Raw genomic sequence first — 23,257 nt, 5'->3', positions numbered from 1 at the left:
AAGGGATTCATTCGCCTTATCGTTTTGTTGCCCTTGTCATCAAGAAGGAAGGAACCATGGCACTTATTGTCATGTTGAAAACAAACAAAAAGAAAAGAAACAGAAGGCTCGAAGAAGAAGACGAGAAGAAATTTTTTTGAACCTTTGTCGTCGGAGTAGAGTTTTCACATATTGTTTTTTGTCTTACTGTCTCTATAAAAAAAAAAATTAATATAAGATGTTGACGTGGCTTAACTGTAACCGTTCACATAGGAGGGAAAAGAAGGGAAGAGAGATTAGAAGGGGAGAGAATCTTCCTCCTTTGTCGTCTGGATATCATGAAGGGTAATAGAACAAAGTTCATGATCTCAGCTCAATGTTGTACAAAGCTGATAGTAAATTGTGTAGGTTAAAGCTAATAGTAAGTCGTAGAAGACAACACAGAAGACACTGGTTGTTTGTTACGAACAAGGATAAAAATAGCGTGCGAAAAAAATCTCTCTTTAGTTAACAGATGCAAGTGCCAACAAACATTCAATCCCAAACGATTTGTTGGCAGAAATACTTTCTCGGCTTCCGAGCAGTAGATTCGTTTTTCAATGCAAGTGTGTGCACGCAGTGGCATACTCTCATCTCGGATCCTTATCTAAGTGTCCAATCATACGCGCTCTGATAAGCTTGGGATTCGTCTGCGATAAGGAAAGAAAACATGTCGTGCAGCTTAATGCTCAGTATACGTGCAAGGTTGTTAGAATTCTTCCTCCTGGTGTCAAGGATGTGGAAAGTTACACCAAGTTTATAGTGGAGATTTTCCCCTTCAACTTCACTCAAGTCCTCGACTCGACTGTCATCAGCACGCTAACTGTTAGCGTAAATCAAGCATTACGGCGAATATGTAATACTCTGCAAATTAAAGACACATCTAAATGGCAACAGAGTCTTCGTTCTAGCACACAATTAGGACAAACTTCAATGTAAACCAAAAAATTTGCTTACATAATTAAAACGCATCTAAAATATCAGAATTTTTCGTTCTAACGCACATTTGGGACAAATTTCAATTGCACACGATACAGTTGGTGCAGAATCTAATCCTGAGAAATATAAACTCGAAGGATATTTCAATTTCAATTGAGGTAAAGGAAATATCACATGCGGATGGTACGGGCCTTGTACATGCAGATATAGGCCATATGCCAATCACCTGCAAACAAGCAAAAACTATTAGAGTGACGGACAATTTTAAGGTGACCAAGATAAATGCCAAAGCGGGACACGAGCGCTGCCCAAAACATGGGTAAGTAGGTTTAGGCATTGTTAATTGACAAGTTAATGAGTGAGCCGCTCTGCTGTTATATATGCGCCAGAGAACCATAGAGCAGTCCTTAGTGAAATTCATGCTACTATACAGGAGGTTAGCAAGAAAAGAAATTCCAGCAATCTTACCTCCTCCGGAGAGTTTGGTGATGTCTTCCTCCACCTGTGGGTAGGGATTGTCATCGTCATATTGGATCCATTTCCCTTGAACCAACAAAAGAATTCCATGAGCTGAAAGGTTTGTATTAATCACATGCAACCAAACTAGCAGTTATTCCAGAAAACTGACCGCTTTCTTGCTTGACCCAGGCAACATAATGGCCAGAGTCTGCACTACGACCCTTGTGTGTCAGCACAGCAACCAAATCATAAATTCCAGTCATAGCACCTGCAGCAATGGGACAGCGAAATAAGTGCAAACTAAGGACTCGAAGAACCACAGTGAAACACAGAAGAAGAAAAATCACAAGGTTGATTGACATTAACCTTCATCTGGTGTAGGATTAGATGATTCTCCACTTCCATTTAAAGATCCCTGCATGCAGAAAAGAGGGTGATGCTTTATAAGTAATCAAATAGGCAGTTCATGAGGTTTCTGTGTGAAAGTGTATAGCTAGGTTGTCTAATCACCTCCGCATCAGACATCTTGATATCTTTGTCTTTTGAATCAGAGCTCTTTTCACTGGGTTTCAAACCAAGTTTTTTACCTTCCTCATCCCTCAGTCTCTGAAAGTTGAGGTTGGAAATAAATTGGACCAGTACAAAAAAAAAAAAAGTCAATATTCTTTACCAAATGTTAACATAAGTTCGTCAAAATCAAATAGAAGTATATACCTGACGAGGAGCTTCCAACGTTTTGCGAAGATCATCTGAACACAGATCAAAAATATCCAATTGCAAAGGGTAATCGACTTTCTGAGATAAGTGAAAACAGTTTAAATTTAATAGGCAGTGTTTCTATTAACACTTTCACAATAAGATATCAGTGCACTAAAGTTGCAAAAAAAACTGTCAAGCATACTCAACACATACACAGAAATTCTCTTAGGAATACTTTCTTTTTCCACCTAAAACGATATGGAAAGAGACAAATGATAATTTGTATATCAGAAGAAGAAAATAGGCATTACCCGCAAAATCTTGGCCTTCTGATTTGATTCCCTTTTCCAGAAAAAGCGTACAAACTGAATGGTCAAGTACCTTGAGGGAAAAAAATTTCTGTTAAGATTCCACTTTTGTAAAATTTTTTTGGGTTAAAGTCAAAAGGGCAGACCACACACAATTTAGCCACCCATCCACAAACTTGGGGCCATTTGATAACCATTTCAGTTTTAGTTTATGTTTTAAGTTTTTGTGCTAGAATAGAGGGAAAGTATATGGGAGAAGTGAGGAACGGAGAGGGATGAACGGAGGTGGTGGGAAGGAGGATAGAGAAATGAAGAAAATTATATGCAAATAAAAATATGAAAGTGAAAACAATATTGTTTCCAGTTTTGTTTTTTAGTTTTCATTTTGTCTGTCACTCCATACACATTCCTTTTGCATTTTTTCCACCATCCTTCCTTTACCTCTCTCTATTTCACCTTTCTCCTACATACTTTTCCTCTCTCCGTAGCACAAAAAATAAATGAAAACTCAAAATTAAAAAGAAAATGATTCATTAATGAGACCCTTAAATAAGGGCACAAGATACTAAACTGACTACGTGATAGTGTAACTTATTACATGTTGGTGACTAAAAGGTTACAATCAAGAATAATGCATTAAGAATAGTATACATATAGTCATTTTGTACCTCGGAAGGCCATTGATAAGAGACTCCTTGACGTAGATTGCACTACGCCCTAAGGAAGGTGAGTTTTTTTCCAATTCTGATTTTAAACCCTGCGTGAAGCAGTGTAATATATGAGGACCCTGTAATTACTATCGAGTATCTTGATTATATCACCACATATTCTAGCACGCACACACAAAATGAAATGAAGAAGATTATACTTACATGTTTTAACCCTTCATGCAAATGGTTCACCTCATGTGATATGTGGCACTTCAGAGAATAAACTGACTCTGTTTCTGAGCTTTCTTCCCCACTTTCAACGCAGTGCACCCTAGCATTCCACCACATCAATAAATACAAGAAATGGTAGAAACATTGCAGCGTCATTTAATAACTCTTTAACTTATAACTCATAAATGAATATAAACTTCAACAAGCCAGTCATATATCGTGCCAGCAAGAGGAAACTGAACAAATTATTCAAACGTCAGCTGTTAAATTTTCTTTAAACCAATCATCCAGAAAACTAAAGTATATATGTCAATTTCATAATCACAACAAAGAAAACTGTTACGTAATCTCAGACTGCTATTGAGTGTTAGTCAATATCTAATTAGTATACAGTAAGTTGATAAGTTGCAGATGTCGAACCTGCTAACAAGTTCAATGCCGAAAAGGGCTTTAACAGAGTCTGGACTTTCACTGCAAGAGGACATTATTCAGTATAATTTCCAATATATATGGCAGAAAGCAGACTGGAAACCAGAACACAAAAATTGCTACTGAACCTAAAAGAAAGTTACCATAGATCATTAGTTTAAGGTCATTAAACCACTTTCAGTTCCTACACACATCTAAACCCAGAAAAAATAAAATAACCCACCTAGAACCTGTCGATCTTAGAGATTGAGAAAGGGTGTATAAAAGCTGTGACCAACATTCTTCAGCATCCTGTCACACATTAAGAACAAAAAATTCAATAAACTACCAAAGTAACTAGACTGAAAAAATGCAGCATTACAATAGGATAAAAACCAAATTGAAAACCTGCTGCATGAAAGTACTATTATGCTGCTGACCAAATTGAGGATACTTTTTGCGTAATACCTGCAGATATAACAACAAACCAACTTGTTTATCTTTCCGCCTGTACTAGTAAGAAACTACCTATGCACAGGCTCCATGACAAAGCTTCTATGCAAAAGTAGAATGCAAGAATTAAGAATATACTGTACAAGTTTCGTAAGCTCCATTGAAAGATGAAACGTGTTCAAGAAATTAATTAAAACAGTGAATAAAGAACAAACCATCCAAAATTGCATGGGTGCCACAGCCTTGACACTTTTATCCAATTCACTAAATAAATCACGAGTTGCAATAGTCAACATATGAGAAGTCTGATCCACATCATTGCTTCTTCCAGAATGTGAATACCTGAAGAAATAATATACTGTCAGCACTAGTCTGACAGGAACAAATTTTTAAGTAAATTGAAATACATTCTTCAACTGAAGAAGCTAACTTACTTGATCAAAGCTGATTTCAACTCTGGAACAGAATGCAGACACTGTACGGTGGAGTTCATATAACAGGTGTTTCCCAGGTTAAATAGACCAGCACCATAACCCTGTAAATAAAAGTAACATAGGTTGAAATAATTTATACACAACGCAAAAAGAAAAGGAAAAAATATTGAAACCCAAAACAAAATCATGGAATTTAGAAACGCATAAAAGTCTAATAAGTTAAAATTACTCCAAAAAAAAACAAAAGAAAAAGACGCAAAAGTTCATTTTATGACTGAACCTTCAAATATGTAAAGGTGGCATAATTGAGAATGCTCTGAAGCCATTATTTCTGATAATGATTCACATGCAAATGAGAATAAAATAATGTATTGGTACTACTAGTCAACAAGGAACGTGCCAGAACAGTACAGCACAAAATCCTAACTAATATCATATTTACAGAAAAAGTAAGAAAAACTCAAAATGTTACAGAGCCACTAGCATATCATCATAATAACATCACGAGGTCGAATTTATATAAGAGAAGTTTGCAAAACTGTAAATGAAAGAGATGGGAGAAGTTTGCGGATAAATATAACAAGTGCGTCATAATAACAGCACGAGGTCCACTAAGAAGACATAACAGCTTTTAAAATCTGCAGAACAAGTACTTAGTACTTAACACGTTAAGAGCTTGTTCAGCTATTTAAATCTGCAGAACACAAGTACAAAGTACTTACCAAGTTAAGCGCTTGTTCTTCTTCTGGGAGATCTTCTGCAAATACAATAGCCTTCTCTGGAGCCTTGACAACCTCATCTGCTGTCCCCATCATCATCAATTTTTGACCCTACAAAACGTATATATTATCGATCATTTCGTTTTCTTGTAGGAAAGGTTATAGATTTGTGATTAAAGCAACAATAAATAAGAAGCAGATAAATATAATACTAATTGTGATTCGCTTCAAAAAAAAAAAAAAAAAAAAAAAAATCCCCACCTCTTTTACTCCTAGAGTCGACCAGTCTGCATCATCCTACATTTAAAAACATACAAACATAAAAGAAGGATTTACTTGACAATTAAACAAGACATATATAATGTATATATGAACACTTTCACTATGCCTGAGCAATCTATTTACCTTCAATAAACCACCTTTAACCATTATCTTCTGTCTTTCAGGAGGTACCCCTGTTAAGTCGTACAGTTGGCATTTGAATACATAAGGTGGCTGAGTAGTATCAATTTCCACAGCTTTCAACAGCTCCTTTTGCCATTTTACACTCACTACAAATGAGTAATAAATCACTATTGTCAATAATGTAATCTACAAACCAAGTTAAAAGTTACAAATCTACAGAACAACATATGAACTTATGAAGAACCCATTTATACTGTCCTCAGATTAAGGTAATAATAGCGTCTGGAAAGAGAGAAAATTTGTTACCGAGCTAAAACTAATGCAATCGAATCCAACAAGTGTCTGGAGTCTTGTAAAACTGAGTTTTCAGCAACACCTTAGATTGTTCGATAGTATGCTATGAAACATTGTTGCATAAGATGAATACAGCAAAAAGAAAACCTAAATTGACTAAGAACTTTATACGTGCAACAGAACCGCTCCACTTTAAATATGAAAACCCACATTAGAAATCCCAAATTCGGCTAAAAGTAAAACCAGTTCATTCATTTAATAAGAGTCTGGAGTCTTGTAAAACTGAGTTTTCAGCAACACCTTAGATTATTCGATATTACACTATGCAAAATTGTTGCATAAGATGAATACAGCAAAAATAAACTAAATTGACTGAGAAATTACATGTGCAACTTAATACGAAAAACCCACATCAAAAATCCGAAATTCCTCTGAAAGTAAACTTAGTTAATTCATTTCTAATAAAAGTCTGAAGTCCTGTAAAACTGAGATTTCAGTAACACCTTAGATTCTTCGTTAGCATGCTATGCAACATTGTTGCATAAGATGAATACAGCAAAAAGAAACCAAAATGATACGTAACCGAACCACTCCGCTTAAATACGAAAACCCACATCAGAAATCCCGAAATTGCAAAGACCCAGATCCTAATTTCGAATTACAACCCACAAATCCAGCTCAAATTACTCTTAAAAAAAAAAAAAAAACGGACGAACAAACTGCTTAGTCGCGTCAAATACCACAAACTCCGGTAACCCAGATTGAAAAACTGAAAGAAAACCCCTAAATGCGCCAAGTGAAATATTAAGCGCCAGAAATGCTCGAAATTAGAAAGAATTTACTACGAACAACAATTTGGAATACAAATAAAATCAATAAACAGTATAACTTGGATGAGAAATTAAACTCGAGAGGCGCTCTTACCGTTAAGCATCGCGGAAATGGTTTGGAGCTTCGAAGATCGGTGAGCTACGGAGGCTGGGGTTTTATCAGAGTCTAGCTTGTACAACAGGCAAAGACAAATGTGCTTCAATGTTCTACGCTTTCTGGCTTTCATTTTATAGAGAGCGAGTCCGAACCCGAGTTTTCGCGTGGTGTATTTAATTGGAATTTTGAGAAAATTTAATTATTTTAATGAATTTAGGGATATTCAATCAGGATTTGCAGTGGTTCTTTAAAATTTAAGGTGTATTTAATTAGAATTTTAAAAAAATTTATTAAAATCCTTAGAAATCCAAGTGTATTCAATTAGGATTTTAAAGAAGTTTATAACATTCCAAGTGTATTCAATTAGAAATTGATTTTAAAGAATTTGAGAAAATTGAGGAATTAGAGGGAATTGGAGAAATTTCGTATTGTATTTTAAGCATCCACAAATCTCACCTCTTCCCATGAGATTTTGAGGGAATTGAATCAAAATTTAATATAAAATCTCTACAAATCAATTAAACTCCATAAAAATCCATGAATTTATAAATCCATTAAAGTCTCTCAAATTCTCAATTGAATACACCTCTTTCGTGTTCGTATCCGTAAAAACAGCAAAGATCATTGGAGATGTCATAAAAATAGGTAAATGTAAATTTAAAAGCTTATGTGGTAATCTCGAATTTTCATTCTGCTCAAACTCATATGTTTTTTTTATTTAATAAATATTTATGAAGCCCACTGTTTAAAATAAATAAATAAAGATTAATTCTTATGATCTATGATTGGTGCATTAAGATTCATACAACAAAATATATAAAAATAATTTGACGTCAGATTTTTTTCATATGTCAAAATTGGCATCACACAATAGATATGTCAATCCACATAGAATTGGCATATCAGTTGGAGTTTCAATCTAACTTAGAATTATATCTTCAATCATCATAATATATAAAGCCAACAACCTATTTTGGAGTCACAAGTTTCACCAAAAACTTTTGGACAAAAATGCCCCCAAAACAAAAAAAATTCAAAAGAATCCAAAATAATGCACCAAATAATGTAGGGTATTTTCGTCATTTTAAGAGTGTTTTTTAATAATTAATTCTTTTTATACAGTTTTTTTTAATTAGTATCCCATAATAGGCTAGCAATAATATGATTTAATCAGTTGTTCATTAAATATTATTTTCTCTATTTTTAAACACGTTCAAAACATCTTAAGAGGCGTGACACACCCCGACCGAGATCGGAGTGTGCTGGCCGTCACTCAAAGGTGACGTAGCCATGTGCACGTGCGGAAGCTAGTAAAGTAGTAATATAAAAGTACGAATGATTCAAAACTAGCATACAAGGTACTAATGTAAGTGCTAGTAAGTGATACAAAATCAGAGCAGGTCTAGAGCAGTCCAAACAAAAACGATAACAGTAGTACGCCCGAAGGCGACCCTACAATGTGGGGTGTCTGTCAGAACGCCGAAAAGCTCTCAAGGGAAACCACCGCAACGGCTAAGCAACTAGAACCTGGAGGGGCGCAAAACAAAAGCGTGAGTGGGCAAAAACAAAGCTTTCGAAAACCATTTATAAAATACTTTCTAACCCCTCACCGTAAAACCTGTATACTTCCCAGAAAATAAACATATATACGTATGTATAAATATGCCAAACATGCTCAAGGGTGTGCCAATCATGCTCAAGATATACCATGCCAAAGCCTCATAATGAGTGTAAGTGCCCAGGTATAAATCATATCAACATCATAACATCTGGCAGCCGGAGTCACCTAACGTGACCTGTACGGCTGCATCTAGAGCTCAAATCTCAACTCAATAACTGAACCTGCCCACGAGTCGGAACCACTCAAAGTGGTCTGTACGACAGGCCTGGGTGCAACATATATATATACGCTCTAGTGCTACGATCACGTGAAGGCTGTGCGAATAATCGCGGGTCACCTACGAGTCGGAACCACCTAATGTGGTCTGTACGACAGGCCTATGCACCTAACTTGGATCCAAGCTGAGCGTGTGGTGCAGGAGGTGAACATCACGTGAAGGACTGTGCCCTACTCTGGGCGGGAGCACTAACACCGGGGGTGCAGGTTATGAGCTCTCTAATCATCTCTAACCACTATTTAATGCAATCGTTAAATAACGTTTACCCGGCACTTACCTATGCCTCCACAGCACCAACATATAAATATATAACATATGCAATGTTTGAATATGTAATTAAACGTATATGCCACCACTCATGCATAACCACCAATTATATAAAAGAAAAGGCATATAACGAAGCATTTATACTAATTTCTGGGAATTAATATGTATATAGGTATATACGGAAAACAAAAGCCCACTCACTGATATGTAGAAGGGTCGTAGCCCCCCTGTCTCGCGTGTGCACGCTCGTCCTCTGGGTACGTGTCACCTAAATGCGAAACAACTTGTCCAAAAACTCCAAGTTCGGCCAACTTCGAACCAGGCCTTCCCGACGTCCAAATTCGTCCAACGAGCTACTCCGACGCTCCTTAGGACTTCACCAACACACCTACAAGCTTCAAATGTCCAAAAACTAAGTAAATTAATGTTGCATGAACAGTGCTCAAAACGGACATCGCGATATCGACGTGAAAACGTCGAAGTTCTTACCTGAAAATGGTATATTCGTGCTCCCCTCGACCTCACGATCACAACTGCACCCTTGGTTTCCTCGATCTGTTAGTGTTTAGGGTGGTTGTGGGTTTGTCCGTACGTTTTCGAAGAGGAGGAAAGGGAATGGGGCTCGGGGAACTCACAGAGAGAGAGACAGAGGGAGACAGTGAGACAGTGTGTGTGTGTGTGGCCCTCAGCTTGCCAACACCACACAAAACAACCAAAACCAAATAACGAAACGAACTAGGGGCTAAAATGTCATTTCACTAGTACGTTTTTAAAATCCCGGGACGGGATGTCACAGGCGTGTAATGCCGGTTATAAAAATAAAAAAAATAAAAAAATAAAAAATAAAAAAAAATAAAAAAAGGTTTTTTGCACGCGTATAATAATGTGATTAAATTAGTTGTTAAATGATTTTTTGTTTTTTGAACAAACGATTATCTACACTAAGGGAGAGGAGGTGGGCTTAGCCTCACAATGAGCTAGTAATAATATAATTCAATTAGTTGTTTATTATGTTACATCCCAATCTCAACTCCGCCGAAGTACGATATTGTCCCCTTTGGGCTCTGATCACGCCCTCATAGTTTTGTTTCTATGAACTCATACGAGAACTTCCTAGTGGGTCATCCATCTTGGGAATGTTCTAGTTCGAACTCGCTTAACTTCGGAGTTTCGATGGAACTCGAAGCTAGTGAGCTCCCAAAAGGCCTCGTGTTATAGGAGGTGAGCATGTACATATAAGGCACATCACCCCCTCTCTGTTGGTCGATGTGGGATGTTACATATTAAATATTATTTTCTCTATTCTTAATGTAAATTCAATAGATTGTAGATGGAAATTGAAAAACCAATTTTATTATGTGAATTCAATTGCTTTGGTTGATTTGTAAGGGCTTTTTTCTAGTATGATCTAAGATTATTCATTTACTTCAAATATTTGACTTTCCCCTTGTCAATTCATGCATATAAATATATTAAAACGTGTAAGTCATGAGTAGCACGCCGTGATTCAAAAAATGTCTTTTGCACAAGCGTGAGCGCATGCATGAAGGCTAGTGTATATAAAGCCAGAAGGCTATATAGGTGAAGCATTTCAAAATGTCAAGAAAACCCCTTAATTTCCTTCACAATTAAAATTCAAAAAAATAAAAAAATGAGGACAAATTGGTAAAAAATCATACTACAAAAAATTGTATTAAAAAATTAAAAAAAAAATCTTACTAAGAAGTAGATACATTCTGTTTCTGTAGTGAAAAATCAATTAAAAAGGTAAAAAACAATAATAATAAAAAAAGAGGTTACATGTTCAACCTTCAAAGAAAAAGCACGACGAGTTAGGGCTAGTTTGGTATTGCTGTGCTTTAAAAAAATAAAAAATAAATAAAAAACAACTTCTGTTGTGCTTGGAGAATAAACAACTATAAATTAAAGTTGTTAAGTGTTTGATAAATCTGTTTCTTTGTAAAAGTGCTTTTAATAAATTAAAAAAAAAAAAAAAACCAATGTCTAAAAGAATATAGTATTTAATGTGATATAACATTTTAAATGACTAGTTAGGGCTAGTTTGGTAAACTTCTATATAAATTGCTTTGAATATGTTAAATGACTAAAAAAAATATAGTATTTAATGTGATATAATACTTGTTAAAGACAATAATATAGAGGCAAAGATTGTAATTTTGTAAAACATGTGGAGGTACACTTACCATTTCAAAAGTTCATTAAATGAGCATTGATTACTATGCTTTGAAATTATAAATAAATAAATAAAATAAAAAAAACACTTTTCTTTTTTGTTTTACCAAACACATTTTTAATAAGTTGTTTTTTTTTAAGCACCACAATCTCAAACCAACCATTAGCAGTTTTCTCTCAAGGATTCCCACGATATGATCTCACTTTAGCGGGAGATTGAGATTCAATAGTAGCTACCGATGTACCCCCAATATTTAGAGATGAATAATAGGAAGGCAACTTTTTTTCGTTTTCAGCAGTTTATTGTAGGGCTGGAAAAAAAATCCCAAAAATCCCAAACCAAACCGAAAAAATCCCGATCCCAAACCAAAAAAATCCCAAACCAAAATTCCCGAAATTTTCGGTATGTCATCCCGAACCAAACCGAAATTTTCGGTATGGGATTCGGTATTGCATCTCCTTTTTTTCGGTATTCCCATACCGAATTGAAATAAATATTATATATATATATTATTTTTTCATTATAAGAGAATTATTTCAACCGTTCATTGTTTTAGATTTAATCTGTGCCGTTCATTTGTTTTTAGGTTAGATCCCCATTTCAATTTTCACTTCCGTTCGATTTCCTTACTTCCAGCAGCCTTCCTTCACGGCTTCACCAGAATCACCCATTTCAATTTGTCTGTGAGCTTGAAGTTGAGTAATCTCAAGCGGTTCTTGCAGTCGATCTCTCCGTCCGTCCCCGCCCAGTACCTCTCCAAGGTGTTTGCTTGAATCTAATTTGTGTAATTTTTTGGGGCTTTTTTTTTTTGTTAATCTTGTAAATAATTGTTTGGTTGCAGAGGACGATTAGAGGATTGAGTACATGCGACGTGGAATATCAGCCGTACTTTGTTCTAGGGGATTTATGGGAGTCCTTCAAGGAGTGGAGTGCTTATGGTTCAGGAGTGCCTCTGATTTTGAATGACAGTGACTCTGTGGTTCAGTACTACGTCCCTTACCTGTCCGGCATTCAAATATACGGCCGCTCTGCGAAATTGGCAACTAAGACAAGGTATACATTTTACTCCATACTTTTGGCTTAATTCGATTTATCATTTGTTTTGTAGTTTAGAAGAATTTCGATATAGTTCTAGTTGGTTATAGTCAAATGCATGCATTGTTTGTATTTTCTTTCATGATAGTGAATCAGTGATAAGTGTACCGTTATCTCTCTGCAAAATGATTTTTGTCCTGCATTTACTCAGAGGTAAATCCAAAACTGAATTTGAGAATTTGTTGTTGTTCTTGATTGTATGGTGCGTGCACTTATGGTAAACGGGTTTCATGGATTACTATGTTTGTTTACTCCTTGCATCAGAATATATACTTTTAACGGAATCAGTGTATACTGACTATTGCCCGTTGCTTACTTTAGTTTACATATTTGCTTTTTGTCAAAACATGAATGGTTTATTTCATTCATTTATGTTATTCAAAGACTGGTGGTCGTTTATTGATAGGCAACCAGATGAGGACAGTGATAGTGACTTCAGGGATTCTAGCAGTGATGGTAGCTGTGATTACGAAACTGATAGGTAGGAGAGATGGTAGCTGTGATTTCCCCATAATTTGTTTTCCAGAGAAAAAGTTTTAATTTTTGCTATAAAGACGATTCCTTTTGTTTTTGGTTTCTATATTGTTCAAAATTCGAATAACTGGGGAGCCAAAATCTCTCCCTTTTTTTGACTTTTTTGTTTCTGAAGATGCATATTTGCTACCTGTCGTTGAATTATTCAAAAATAGTCAAGAAATTAATTGGGTCAATGCGTTTTTCCTTTTTTTTTTGTTGAGAATTTGAATTGCTTGTTTAGTTTGACTACTTGTTGCCTAATCTTTGCAATGTATTTTGATGTTTGCAGTTGCCCATGCTATAGATTTGGGAAGAACATGAGACGAGCTGGTTTCGGTCCTTGTTCGTTACAGGTTTGTAATTCTATCCCTTTTGTGATTGCTTTTTTTATGTTATCTGTGGAAAGGAGAATTTGAGGATGTTTTAGATTGAAAACTATTGAACAACCCATGTACTTTCAGCTCGTTTTGATTCGAAGATTTGGATTTTTTGGGTAAATAAGGTTGTTTTAGGTAGATTCTGAGTATCAGTATATTGTTTCGCAGGGAGCTCTTCATTTGATCCTTGTTGTTCTTGTCCTTCTCAACTGCATTGCCTTCATTGTCACCAAGAAGCACTGCTTTCTATATTTGGCGGTTGCTTTCACCATTTCACTAGGAACGTATTTGGGGTACTTCCGAACACAAATAAAGAAGAAATTTAACATCAGGGTAAGCCCTCTCTCTTTGTCTATCGTTGTGTCTGGTTTCTTACCAACCGGTAATATATGTTGTTACCTGAACTGGTGTTTCTCTTATCTTTCTAATATTAGTATTTGCCCGATTGCTATCTCTTGCTAATTCCAATTAACAATGTTAAGGTCTTATAACGCAAATGGTTATTCAAGGAAGAAAACTACATTAGGTGTAGAAAAATACAGAAAATGTAGGTTTGGTACGGTAGACGGTTTGCTATTCCCTTCTCGTGGAGATGGTGCTGTTACTGCTACGTGATCCATCATTTCAATTTTAATGAGTTGTTTCATGAATCTATGGTTTTTCTAATTCATGCCTTATATTCGTTTTCTTTCATGGTTCTACATGAATTACGCTAACATTGTTGCGGGCAATGCTGTTATTTTCAGGGTAGTGATATTCATGCCTTATATCTGTTGCATGGTACTATAGTATAGATCACTGTTTTCGTTTACTCGTTGTACACTGTCGTGTGACTAATTGGTTTTGGTATGACCTTTTCAAGTATCCAATTTATAGGATTCCAACAGGACCAACTCTAAAGGATCTTGATGCGTGCTTTCTAACATACCATTCACTTTTTACACCCGTGAGAGGTACTTTTTAACTCTTTTAGTTTTGCTTAGGATGAAAGTTTGTTCCCTGACATTTGGTCTGCATAATTGATACTCTTGAGATGACATGTTATTTCATTTTGATGTTTTGGTCTGATTTTATAAATTGTAATCATACATCATAAATGAGATACCACGTTGTTTCGTTTGGTGCTTTGGTCTGATAATATATCTTTTATTCATATAGCTTAATGAAATAACAAACCATAAACCATATATTAGTTTAACTGCTTATGTAGTTAGATAGTTTTGTACGCTTATTTGAAGACCAAATATAGACCAAATATAGATAATATTAGTTTAACTACTTATGTAGTTTACCATTTATTTTATTTATTGATTAGAATTTGGATATATGCTAAACTGTGGTTGTGATATATTAATGTGCATTGTTATTTTATTTGTTAGGATGGACGGGTCTAGTAGCCAATCTAGTACACCTATGGTCTCGGTATTAGGAAAACGAAAACAAACCCAACCTAGTGGTACCCTTCAACTAGGCACTCCCTCACCTCAAGATTATTTGCATAATGATTATTATGAAGATTTGTTGGGATGATGATCCGGATATGGAGAAGGATATTGCATTAGAACAAATAGAAGAAGATGAGGAAGAGGTGGAAGAGGGGGAAGAGGAAGTAGAAGAAGAAGAAGAAGTAGTGAGACAATGGGAGGGTCCTCCTCGGAAAAAGGGCAATAGGAGAAAGGGTCCAAGTCCGGCGGGGAATGATGCTAAGAGGGTAACGATCACCGATAATAATGGGGAGAAATCTTTCATGGCCGAATGCAAGCATTGCAAACTCTTAGTACCGGCACACCCTATAATTCATGGGACGACGGGAATTCTTAAGCATTTGAGGAAATGCCCGGGTTCTAGTCTCTTTGAGAATGTGGATCCGAAGCAACCTACATTGACACAAGCGAGGATGGGAGGTCCGGTTGTCACTCACACTTTCAATCAAAAAAGACTTGATAGAAGATGTGTGAGGTGGATTATAATAGCGGAGATGCCTTTTAGGGTGGTTGATCAAGAAGACTTTCGAGATTTTATTCGTGATTTGAATCCAAAATACAAACTTCCTAATAGGCATAAGGTGGCGGCGGCGGTTTTGGAGTTGTATGTTGAAGAGAAGGCTAAAATAAAAAGTGTGATTGAGGGGTTGAGAGTGAGTATTACAACCGACACTTGGACCTCAATTCAAATGATAAACTACATGGTCATCACGGCCCATTTTTTGGACACTAATTGGGGGTTGCATAAGAGGATCCTAAACTTTGTCCAAGTTACTTCTCATAAGGGTGATGATATTGGAAGATGTCTAGAGGCTTGCTTGAATGATTGGGGCATTGACAAGGTGTTTAGCATTACCGTTGACAATGCTAGTGCAAATGACACCGCCATTGCATACATGAAAAGAAGACTCAAGTCAAATGGTACTCTTTTACTTGACGGGGCTCACTTGCACATGAGGTGCGCTTGTCACATCCTCAATTTGATAGTTAAGGATGGAATGACGGAGCTTAGTTGTGAAATTGATGCCATAAGAAATTGTGTGAAGTTTATACACTCATCCCCGGCAAGGTTGGAGTCTTTTAGGGAATATTGTGTCTTGTTGAGATTTGATAGGATGTCAAGTATCCCTTTTGATGTTGTCACAAGGTGGAATGCCACATATGAGATGCTTAATAGTGCTTTCAAGTTTAAAGAAGTGTTCTCTAAGATGGCCTTTGAGTGTGACTCTTTTATTGCTTACTTTAAAGAGGAGGTCTCGAAAGAGGTTGATGGGGTGACAACAAAGACCAAGCGGGTGGGTCCTCCGGAGGTGGATGATTGGGAAAGATCGATGAGTTTTGCTCACTTTCTTAAAAAGTTTTATGATGCCACCTTGACATTAAGTGCAACCCTTACTCCAACGTCACACTTAATACTTAGCACAGTGATTGCCTTGCAAGTGGAGATACAAGAACAAATTTTAAACGCCTCTAATGCCACTTTGCAAAGTGTGGCTACCTCAATGAAGCTCAAGTTTGACAAATATTGGGGTCACATTGAAAAGGTGAATTCTATTCTCTTTGTAGCCCAAGTACTCGACCCTAGGTACAAATTTGATATGTTGGAGACAAATCTAGAAGAGCTCGACTATGGATGGGACAAAATAAGGGAGGAGAAAGTAAGGGTTAAAGGCTATGTAACCGAGTTGTATAATGCATACAAGGAGGGAGTGGTCCTTAGTAGTAGTAGTACTAGTAGTACTAGTAGTAGTGCTACCTCAAATGTGAGCAAAGATCAAGTGTTGTACTAGATGATGTGGGGGGTGTGATTGTAGATATTGATGTTGCTTCAAGGATGACAAAGAAGATCTAACGAAAGAGAGCGGAGGCACAACAAAATGAGATAGCCAATGAAGTGGATATGTACTTCAATGATCCACATCAAAGCCTAACATATGAGGGTTTCAATCTTTTGGATTGGTGGAAAGGAAATTGTGCTCAATATCCAACTCTTAGTAAAGTTGCTAAGGATGTTTTGGCCCTTCCTAGTAGCACTGTTGCTAGTGAGAATGTCTTTAGTCTTGGTGGGAGAGTTGTTGATCCTTTTAGAACTTCCTTAACACCTAAAACGGTTGAGGCTTTAGTGTGTACTAGTGATTGGCTTAGAGGAAAAGAATTTTGTTTCTACAAGGAGCCTACACTTGACGAATTCCATTTCTACAAGGAGCTTGAACGCTTAGAAAGAAGTAAACAATTTAATTTCCTCTTTTAATTTCTTAGTATTTATTATCTATTAGACTATAATTCAATGTAAATGATTTGTGGTTTATTGTTTTAGGCACGGCTAATTTGGGAGGTGAGGAGAATACAACACAAGAAAATGAAATGCCACCTCCACCTCCTCGACCACTCTAAGTTGAAGTTCAACAACGTCAAAATCAATCACTACCTCCACGACCACCCATTGCAAGGGGAAGGGCTCAACCATCAACATCAAGGGGAAGAGTACAATTACCAACAAGAAGGGAGCAACCACAAGCATCAACAAGATCAAGGGGACGAAGGGGCCGAAGAGGCCAACAATATTTATAGACTTTAAGCTTTGCTTTTTAGCTTTTGGTTTGTAACTTAATTATTGAAACTTTGGCTCATAACTAATTTTTTTGATTTTGGGTTTGTTACTTTATTTATTTTAAAACCTTGGCTTGTAACTACTATTTTTGCTTTTGAGTTTGTTACTTTATTTATTTTAAAACCTTGGCTTGTAACTATTATTTTTGCTTTTGGGTTTGGTACCTAATTTATTTTTATTGCATGCATGATGCATGTGTAGTGGGCAGATTGAAACTTTGTTATTATTGAAACTTTGTGCACAAATGGGTAGTGGGTAGATTGAAACTTAATTTATGAAATTATATCAAATTTGTGCAGTGGGCAGTGGGCAAATTAGTATAAAATTAAATAACAAATTGGCAGTTTGGGCCTAAAAGCATAATATGTCAAATTTTAGCCCAAAAACATAATATGTCAAATTTTAGTCCAAAAGCCCAAAAGCATTTCGGGATTCCCGATTTGTCCCGAAATCCCAAAATTATTTCGGGATTCCCGAAAATTTGGTTTGGGATTGGTATTGAATTTGGGATTCCCAAAAATTTCGGTTTGGGAATCGGGACAAGGGTTTTGGTATGGGATCCCATACCGAACCACCCCTAGTTTATTGTGTGGTTTCCATTCAATCCAAACAGAAAGGGATCGACAAAATCAGTGACATATCCCTTTTTTGGTTGTTGATGTTCTGGGTTATGTGCTATGCAGGCAAGGGGGGCTTTTCAAAATCAAGGATAGCACTTTCTGAAATATGTGTCATTGATTTCAATGAATTTTGATCCCACAACAATTACTTTGTAAATTTATTTTTTCTTCGCTTAGTATGACGAATTCAAGTAACAATTAATTTGTAAATTAATCTTTTCTTTGCCCATTATGAGTGTTAATGCAATTTTCAGCCATCTCTAGCTTTAACGAAAATGCACCTGGAAAACAATCAACACCTTTGATCAAAGACCTAAGTTTCACGCACCCATGAGGGAGGTAAAGATTGAGGTATTTATAGGAGGGGGGCCGGCCATGGTGTTAGAGTCTTACCCTACACATGGCGACATCCTATTGGTCAAGGTTTATGAAGAGAATTTCTCAAACTATTAAATAAGAAATAATATCTTGAGATAATGTTGTAAATATCCTTAATTGATTTAAATAAGGATTACTTACTAGAATGGAGTCAATTCTTCAATTGGGAATGCATTAAGATAGAATTTGGATAATTAATCTTTATTTTTAATGATTTGACTTTTCCATGCCATAAGCATGTGAGCTGTGAGCAGTCTTATTCAGCTGCTTGGACCTTTAAAGGCGATGAGCTGCACGTGGGAGTATTTGAGAAGCATGCCCATTTAATGAGAGCAATCTTGTTTTTCTTGAGCAAAAGTTCACCTATCGGCTCTAGGATTTTTGGGATTATTTTAGGCTCAACAATAAGGAATTCAACAATTGTTGGAAATGTGCCCTAAAACCAATCATTTGATGATACTTTACAGACATTTCACATGTTAAACTAATCTAGTGTAATATAAAGGGCAAATATTATCGTTTTAAGTCGTCTCATATAAATGTTATATGTGTGGATGCAAATTTCTTCCTCCTTCTTCTTGGACAAAATTGCACCTACAAAACAATTAACACCTTAGGGTCAAGGCCAAGAACCTCACGCGCCCACGACGAATGGGTGAGGCTTTGGCCGAAGAACCTTCGATGCCAAAGTTAGAATTTAGAGAGAAAAGTGTTTAGAGAGTTTTTGGAATTTTGCAAGAGTGTGAACTTTTGTTTCTAGAGAAAAGTGGGTCATATTTATAAGGCATGGCCGGTCTTCTTTGGAGAAAGAGTGGCCGGACCTTTATGTATATTTTGGGTGTTATTTGGTGATTTAATTAGCAATTAATATATTGATTAGGAATAAATATATTAACTGGCTAACTAACATAATAAAAGGAATGTTTTTGGGAGGTTATGTAATGATAGCTTAATTGATTAGCTAAAAGAGGGAAAAAGAGGTAAAAAATATATGGAATGAGATAGGTTTTGGGAATTACCTTGTAAAAGGGATTTGATGAGATGGATTTTGAATTGTATACCCAAATCCACAAGGATTAAGGCCTAACAAATTAGAATCCAAAAGGAAAAAGGTTTAGCAAATTCGTCCAAATTGGGCCTTCTAGAAACTAGGTGTTTTGTGGTTGATTTTGGGTTTTCTAGAAGAGATAAAAGGGGGAAGGGTGTGGCACCCTTTTAGGGTTAGATAAGGCTTCTAGAAATCATGTTTTTAGGTCCACTTGCAGCTAGGATTAAGGTGGAACAAGATTAGGTTAGGATAAGATAGGATAAGGTTTGGATAAGATAAGGTTGGATAAGGTTTTGAATAATGTTTCCTCTTTTGAGCTGATTCCTTATCCTCTTTGTCTTTAATTTAATTTCTTCATCTTCTTATCAGATTCCTAGCCTTTTGAACTCCAAATTTGTCCATCCATGTTGGCCCATATACAAGCTATCCACTTAGTGCCCAAAACTGCTCCAAAATGCACCAAAATGCACTTTCTTGGTACTTTAACCCTTTGGACCTACAAACACACGAAAATGAGTTGAAATACTACATTAACTAAGAAATAATAACACAAATTCACAAGAATAAGCTAGCTAAGTCGCCTAAATATGCTCTTATCAGTTGTCGGTGATGATGAACTAAGGGATGCCAAATCGGCATATGATGTTCCTTCATATGAAGTGTTCTATGTCCGTTTGAGTCGGGGTCGTCTTGGGCTCTACTTCTACCCATATTCTGAAGTAGTCGGTTACCACGATCATCATGCCTCTGCCCCTAGTAGCAGTCGACATAAGTCCTACCAGGTCGATTGCCCACTGCATGAACGGCCAAAGACTCATATGCGGATGTAGTTCGCTGGCAACAGTACTGGTATCGGCATGTAGCGTTGGCAGTGGTCACACTTTTGTACTAATTCCTTACTATCTTCGTGCATGGTAGGCCAATAGTAGCTTGCGTTAAGAGCCTTCTGTGCTAAGGATCGACCTCCAGAGTGATTTCCACAAACACCTTGGTGAATTGAGCTTAAAACCTTCAAGTCATCGGGGAACGCTAGATAGTGGAGATGTGATCCGGTGTAGGATGTTCACGCTACCTTGATTTGAAGCTTCCTAGACTTCAATCTATCTGTGGGGAAGGTGCCATTGATCATGTAGTTTACAATGGAATCTTGCCAATTTGGGGTTGTACTAACTTGTGACACCTCGACTACTGGCTTCACCTCTATGCTTGTCTTGTCTAGATATTCCTCTAGGATAAAGTGTTTGAGTTAGTGGTCGAGGGCAAAGTCTAGGCTGGCTAGTGTATCCATGTGAGCGTTGTCTACTGTCAAGTCTTTTGCCATTCGAAGGCCTGCTAGTAGGGTATCGTACTCTATTTCGTTGTTGGGTACTTTGAAGCTTAGAGTGATCGCTTGTTCGGGTATCGAATCGTTTGGGGTGACAAGGACTACACCTATTCTCGAACCTTTGTAGTTAAATGAGCAGTCGACATGCAAATGCCAGATGTCTCCATTGGGTAGAGCAGGCGCGACTAAGGCATACTCGGCTACCTTTGGGGCGTCCTTGGGCCACTCTATTGCGTTGTGAATGCATGGTAGGGAGTCGTGGAGCTGGGGCCATGTTACACGTAGTAGGAGATGCTCAACTGCTGGTATTGGACCATTCTAGAGCTAAATTATGAAGCAAGGGTCGGCTAGGGCCGTGTGACGCGTAGCAAGAGGTAGTGCTCAAATGCTGGTATATATTGCTCATATGTAGAATCTTTTGGGGTGACGAGGATAAAACTTACTTCCGAGTGTGTCCTTCTAGTGTTCATCTGCCATTGGCGTGTCTTTTGGGCCGAGTTGTTGCCTTCGTCAGAAAACTTTGCATCTGCCAAGGTTTACGCCTTTATTGTCACGCGTCTGGATTGGGCGGAATAATGCGTCATGAAGATGACTGCATGTGTCATGAAGATGAATTGTGAAATACAGGTAGTCAGGCCCCCAGCTCTTCTCGCATGATGGTAGAGCTTATTGCTGCTTCAGATACCGTCAAACATATGAATGAATCATCCTCTACTTCCGGTTTGGATAGTATGGAGGTGATGTTGGGTACTTCTTCAAGTCCTTGAATGTGCATTAGTGAGCCTCGTCCCAAAGTGCATGCTTTTCTACTAGAGCGAAAGAGTCTGCTAGAGTTAGATCTTCTTTCATGATCAATTTTCTGAATAGCGGGTGGTCTGCTAAAAGTCCTTTTTGGAAGGCTGCTCTAGCTATCGAGTCATTGCATTCGACTATCTTTACCTTCTTTGCCTTGAACCTCTTCAGATAGTCGCGAAATGACTCATTTGGGTTCTTCTTGACGTTGAACAAGTGGTCGGACTTCTTCTTGATCAAGCAATAGGATGAATATTCTTTGGTGAAAACCAAAGAAAGTTCGTCAAAATTTAGGATAGATTGTGGAGGCAGGGTGTAGAACCAATTTTGCACCTCGCCTTGTAGAGTGGTGGCGAATATCTGACACATGAGATCGTCGTTGTTTCGATAGAGGATCATTGCGCTTTGGTAGCGCTTTAGGTGTCTCTCTGGGTCTTCATCCCTTTTGAAAGATATGAAATGTAGCATGCTGAACTCGTGTGGAGGCTTTGCCTGCTTAATCTCGTCCGTGAAGGGTGACCTGCTTATGTTGGTCATGTCCCGTCGTAGAGCTTCGTCGGCCATTTCATTGCGTTGGAAATCACGTGATTGCTTGTTTAAGAGTCTCTCTACTTCTTCCTGAATTTGCCTTTGTTGGTGTAGCAAAGCCATCGGCTGTACCCAATCTTGACTTACTAGTCTAGGCTGCTTTTCTACGTGTTCGGCTCGTCTATGCCGCAGCGGCGGTGCATATGGTGGATTCCTAGCAGGCGAGGGATTTTGCAGGCTGCTGGTTGAACTTGAGCTAGATTGAGTGACTGCTTCTCTCTGCCCGTCGTGCTGCTTACTCCGATGTGATGTGGAGGATGCTCCTTGCGGGCCAAGTCGCGAATGAACACTTCACTTGGAAGGCTGCTCATGTTGATTATCGGAGTGTGGCCCCAACCGTGAGTGTATGCTCGTCTGTCGGCCTAGTCGAGAATACACACTCCTCCACATGCTAAGATGGGAGTATACGTTATCTCGGGGGCCCAATCGGGAGTGTACTCTGCCCAAACACTCAGTTCGTGGCTAGTCGAGTGGCTGCTTGTTGGGAAGCTACTGGAGAGGTTCTTTGTCTGCCCTTGTCGTTCTTCGGGACACCTCGTTTGGAACACATTGCATCTTGGTGAGCTGCAAGAGTTGGTTCACCAAGGTCGTCTGATGTGCTAGGGTGCTCGTCAACTCTATGACTTGTCAAGGCAAGTGTTGTTCGCCATTTAGATTGGAAGAGCTTCTAAGGAATGTTTCTCCTTGAGCAGTGGAAGTGTGGTAGACTCCGGGTGCGAGATTTAAGCTAGAAAATGTCAAATCCGCAGAAAAATATGGTGAAAATGCTCCCAGATTGATCATCGGTCCGAAAATTTGGAGCCGGGACGGTTGAACTGGTCTTGGACTGATTTGGGCTGATTGGAAGGCCACGAGAGCAGACTAGGCTGCGGGAGCAGGCTGGGCCACGAGAGCAGATTGCTCGGCGGAAGCAAGCTGGACCACGAGAGTAGGCTGCTTGGCGGGAGCATGCTGGGCCACGAGAGCAGACTACTCGGCGGGATCAGGTTGGGCCACGGGAGTAGGCTGCTCAGTGTGTATTTCTCTTTTTTTTTTTTTTATCAAAGAATCTTTGCAAATAAAAAATTCTAAAATAAGAACGTACGAAAAATACAAGCAGACTAGAAAATAGAGAAAAAACC

At 37.7% G+C, this 23,257-nt stretch overlaps 3 protein-coding genes across 3 annotated transcripts; 1 reads left to right on the top strand and 2 right to left on the bottom strand.

Moving 5' to 3' along the window:
• Positions 1-919: 919 nt before the first annotated feature.
• On the bottom strand, positions 920-7,095 carry LOC137749517 (ubiquitin carboxyl-terminal hydrolase 6-like). The gene is made up of 18 exons (XM_068489620.1): positions 6,942-7,095; positions 5,724-5,869; positions 5,580-5,615; positions 5,322-5,429; positions 4,600-4,700; positions 4,381-4,507; positions 4,121-4,180; positions 3,957-4,024; positions 3,725-3,775; positions 3,296-3,404; positions 3,092-3,180; positions 2,427-2,496; positions 2,131-2,211; positions 1,927-2,022; positions 1,783-1,831; positions 1,586-1,684; positions 1,426-1,500; positions 920-1,183 (listed from the first exon to the last, which is right to left on the bottom strand). Exons 1-18 carry the CDS (start codon positions 7,072-7,074, stop codon positions 1,128-1,130), a joined length of 1,554 nt encoding a protein of 517 aa, XP_068345721.1. The 5' UTR covers positions 7,075-7,095; the 3' UTR covers positions 920-1,127.
• A 4,644-nt stretch (positions 7,096-11,739) lies between these two features.
• On the top strand, positions 11,740-14,454 carry LOC137708997 (uncharacterized). The gene is made up of 6 exons (XM_068448145.1): positions 11,740-11,771; positions 11,890-12,066; positions 12,147-12,356; positions 12,805-12,879; positions 14,038-14,071; positions 14,154-14,454. Exons 1-6 carry the CDS (start codon positions 11,740-11,742, stop codon positions 14,253-14,255), a joined length of 630 nt encoding a protein of 209 aa, XP_068304246.1. The 3' UTR covers positions 14,256-14,454.
• A 7,076-nt stretch (positions 14,455-21,530) lies between these two features.
• On the bottom strand, positions 21,531-22,112 carry LOC137708996 (uncharacterized). The gene has a single exon (XM_068448144.1). It carries the CDS (start codon positions 22,110-22,112, stop codon positions 21,531-21,533), a length of 582 nt encoding a protein of 193 aa, XP_068304245.1.
• Between the last annotated feature and the right edge of the window lie 1,145 nt (positions 22,113-23,257).

This window comes from Pyrus communis, chromosome 11, assembly GCF_963583255.1.
Source record: "Pyrus communis chromosome 11, drPyrComm1.1, whole genome shotgun sequence".
Lineage (NCBI taxonomy): Eukaryota > Viridiplantae > Streptophyta > Magnoliopsida > Rosales > Rosaceae > Pyrus > Pyrus communis.
Note: the sequence above shows the minus strand (reverse complement) of the source record. Positions and strands in the feature narration are given on the sequence as shown.

Coding starts and splice junctions, on each gene's coding strand:
- LOC137708997 (XM_068448145.1), top strand. CDS start 11,740: ATGGGATTCGGTATTGCATCTCCTTTTTTTCG. Junction 11,772..11,889: donor ATTGCATCTCCTTTTTTTCG/GTATTCCCATAC, acceptor ATTTGTTTTTAG/GTTAGATCCCCATTTCAATT. Junction 12,357..12,804: donor AAATTGGCAACTAAGACAAG/GTATACATTTTA, acceptor GTTTATTGATAG/GCAACCAGATGAGGACAGTG.
- LOC137708996 (XM_068448144.1), bottom strand. CDS start 22,112: ATGGCCGACGAAGCTCTACGACGGGACATGACCAACATAAGCAGGTCA.
- LOC137749517 (XM_068489620.1), bottom strand. CDS start 7,074: ATGAAAGCCAGAAAGCGTAGAACATTGAAGCACATTTGTCTTTGCCTG. Junction 4,025..4,120: donor ATAGTACTTTCATGCAGCAG/GTTTTCAATTTG, acceptor AATGTGTGACAG/GATGCTGAAGAATGTTGGTC. Junction 1,685..1,782: donor TAATCCTACACCAGATGAAG/GTTAATGTCAAT, acceptor CCATTGCTGCAG/GTGCTATGACTGGAATTTAT.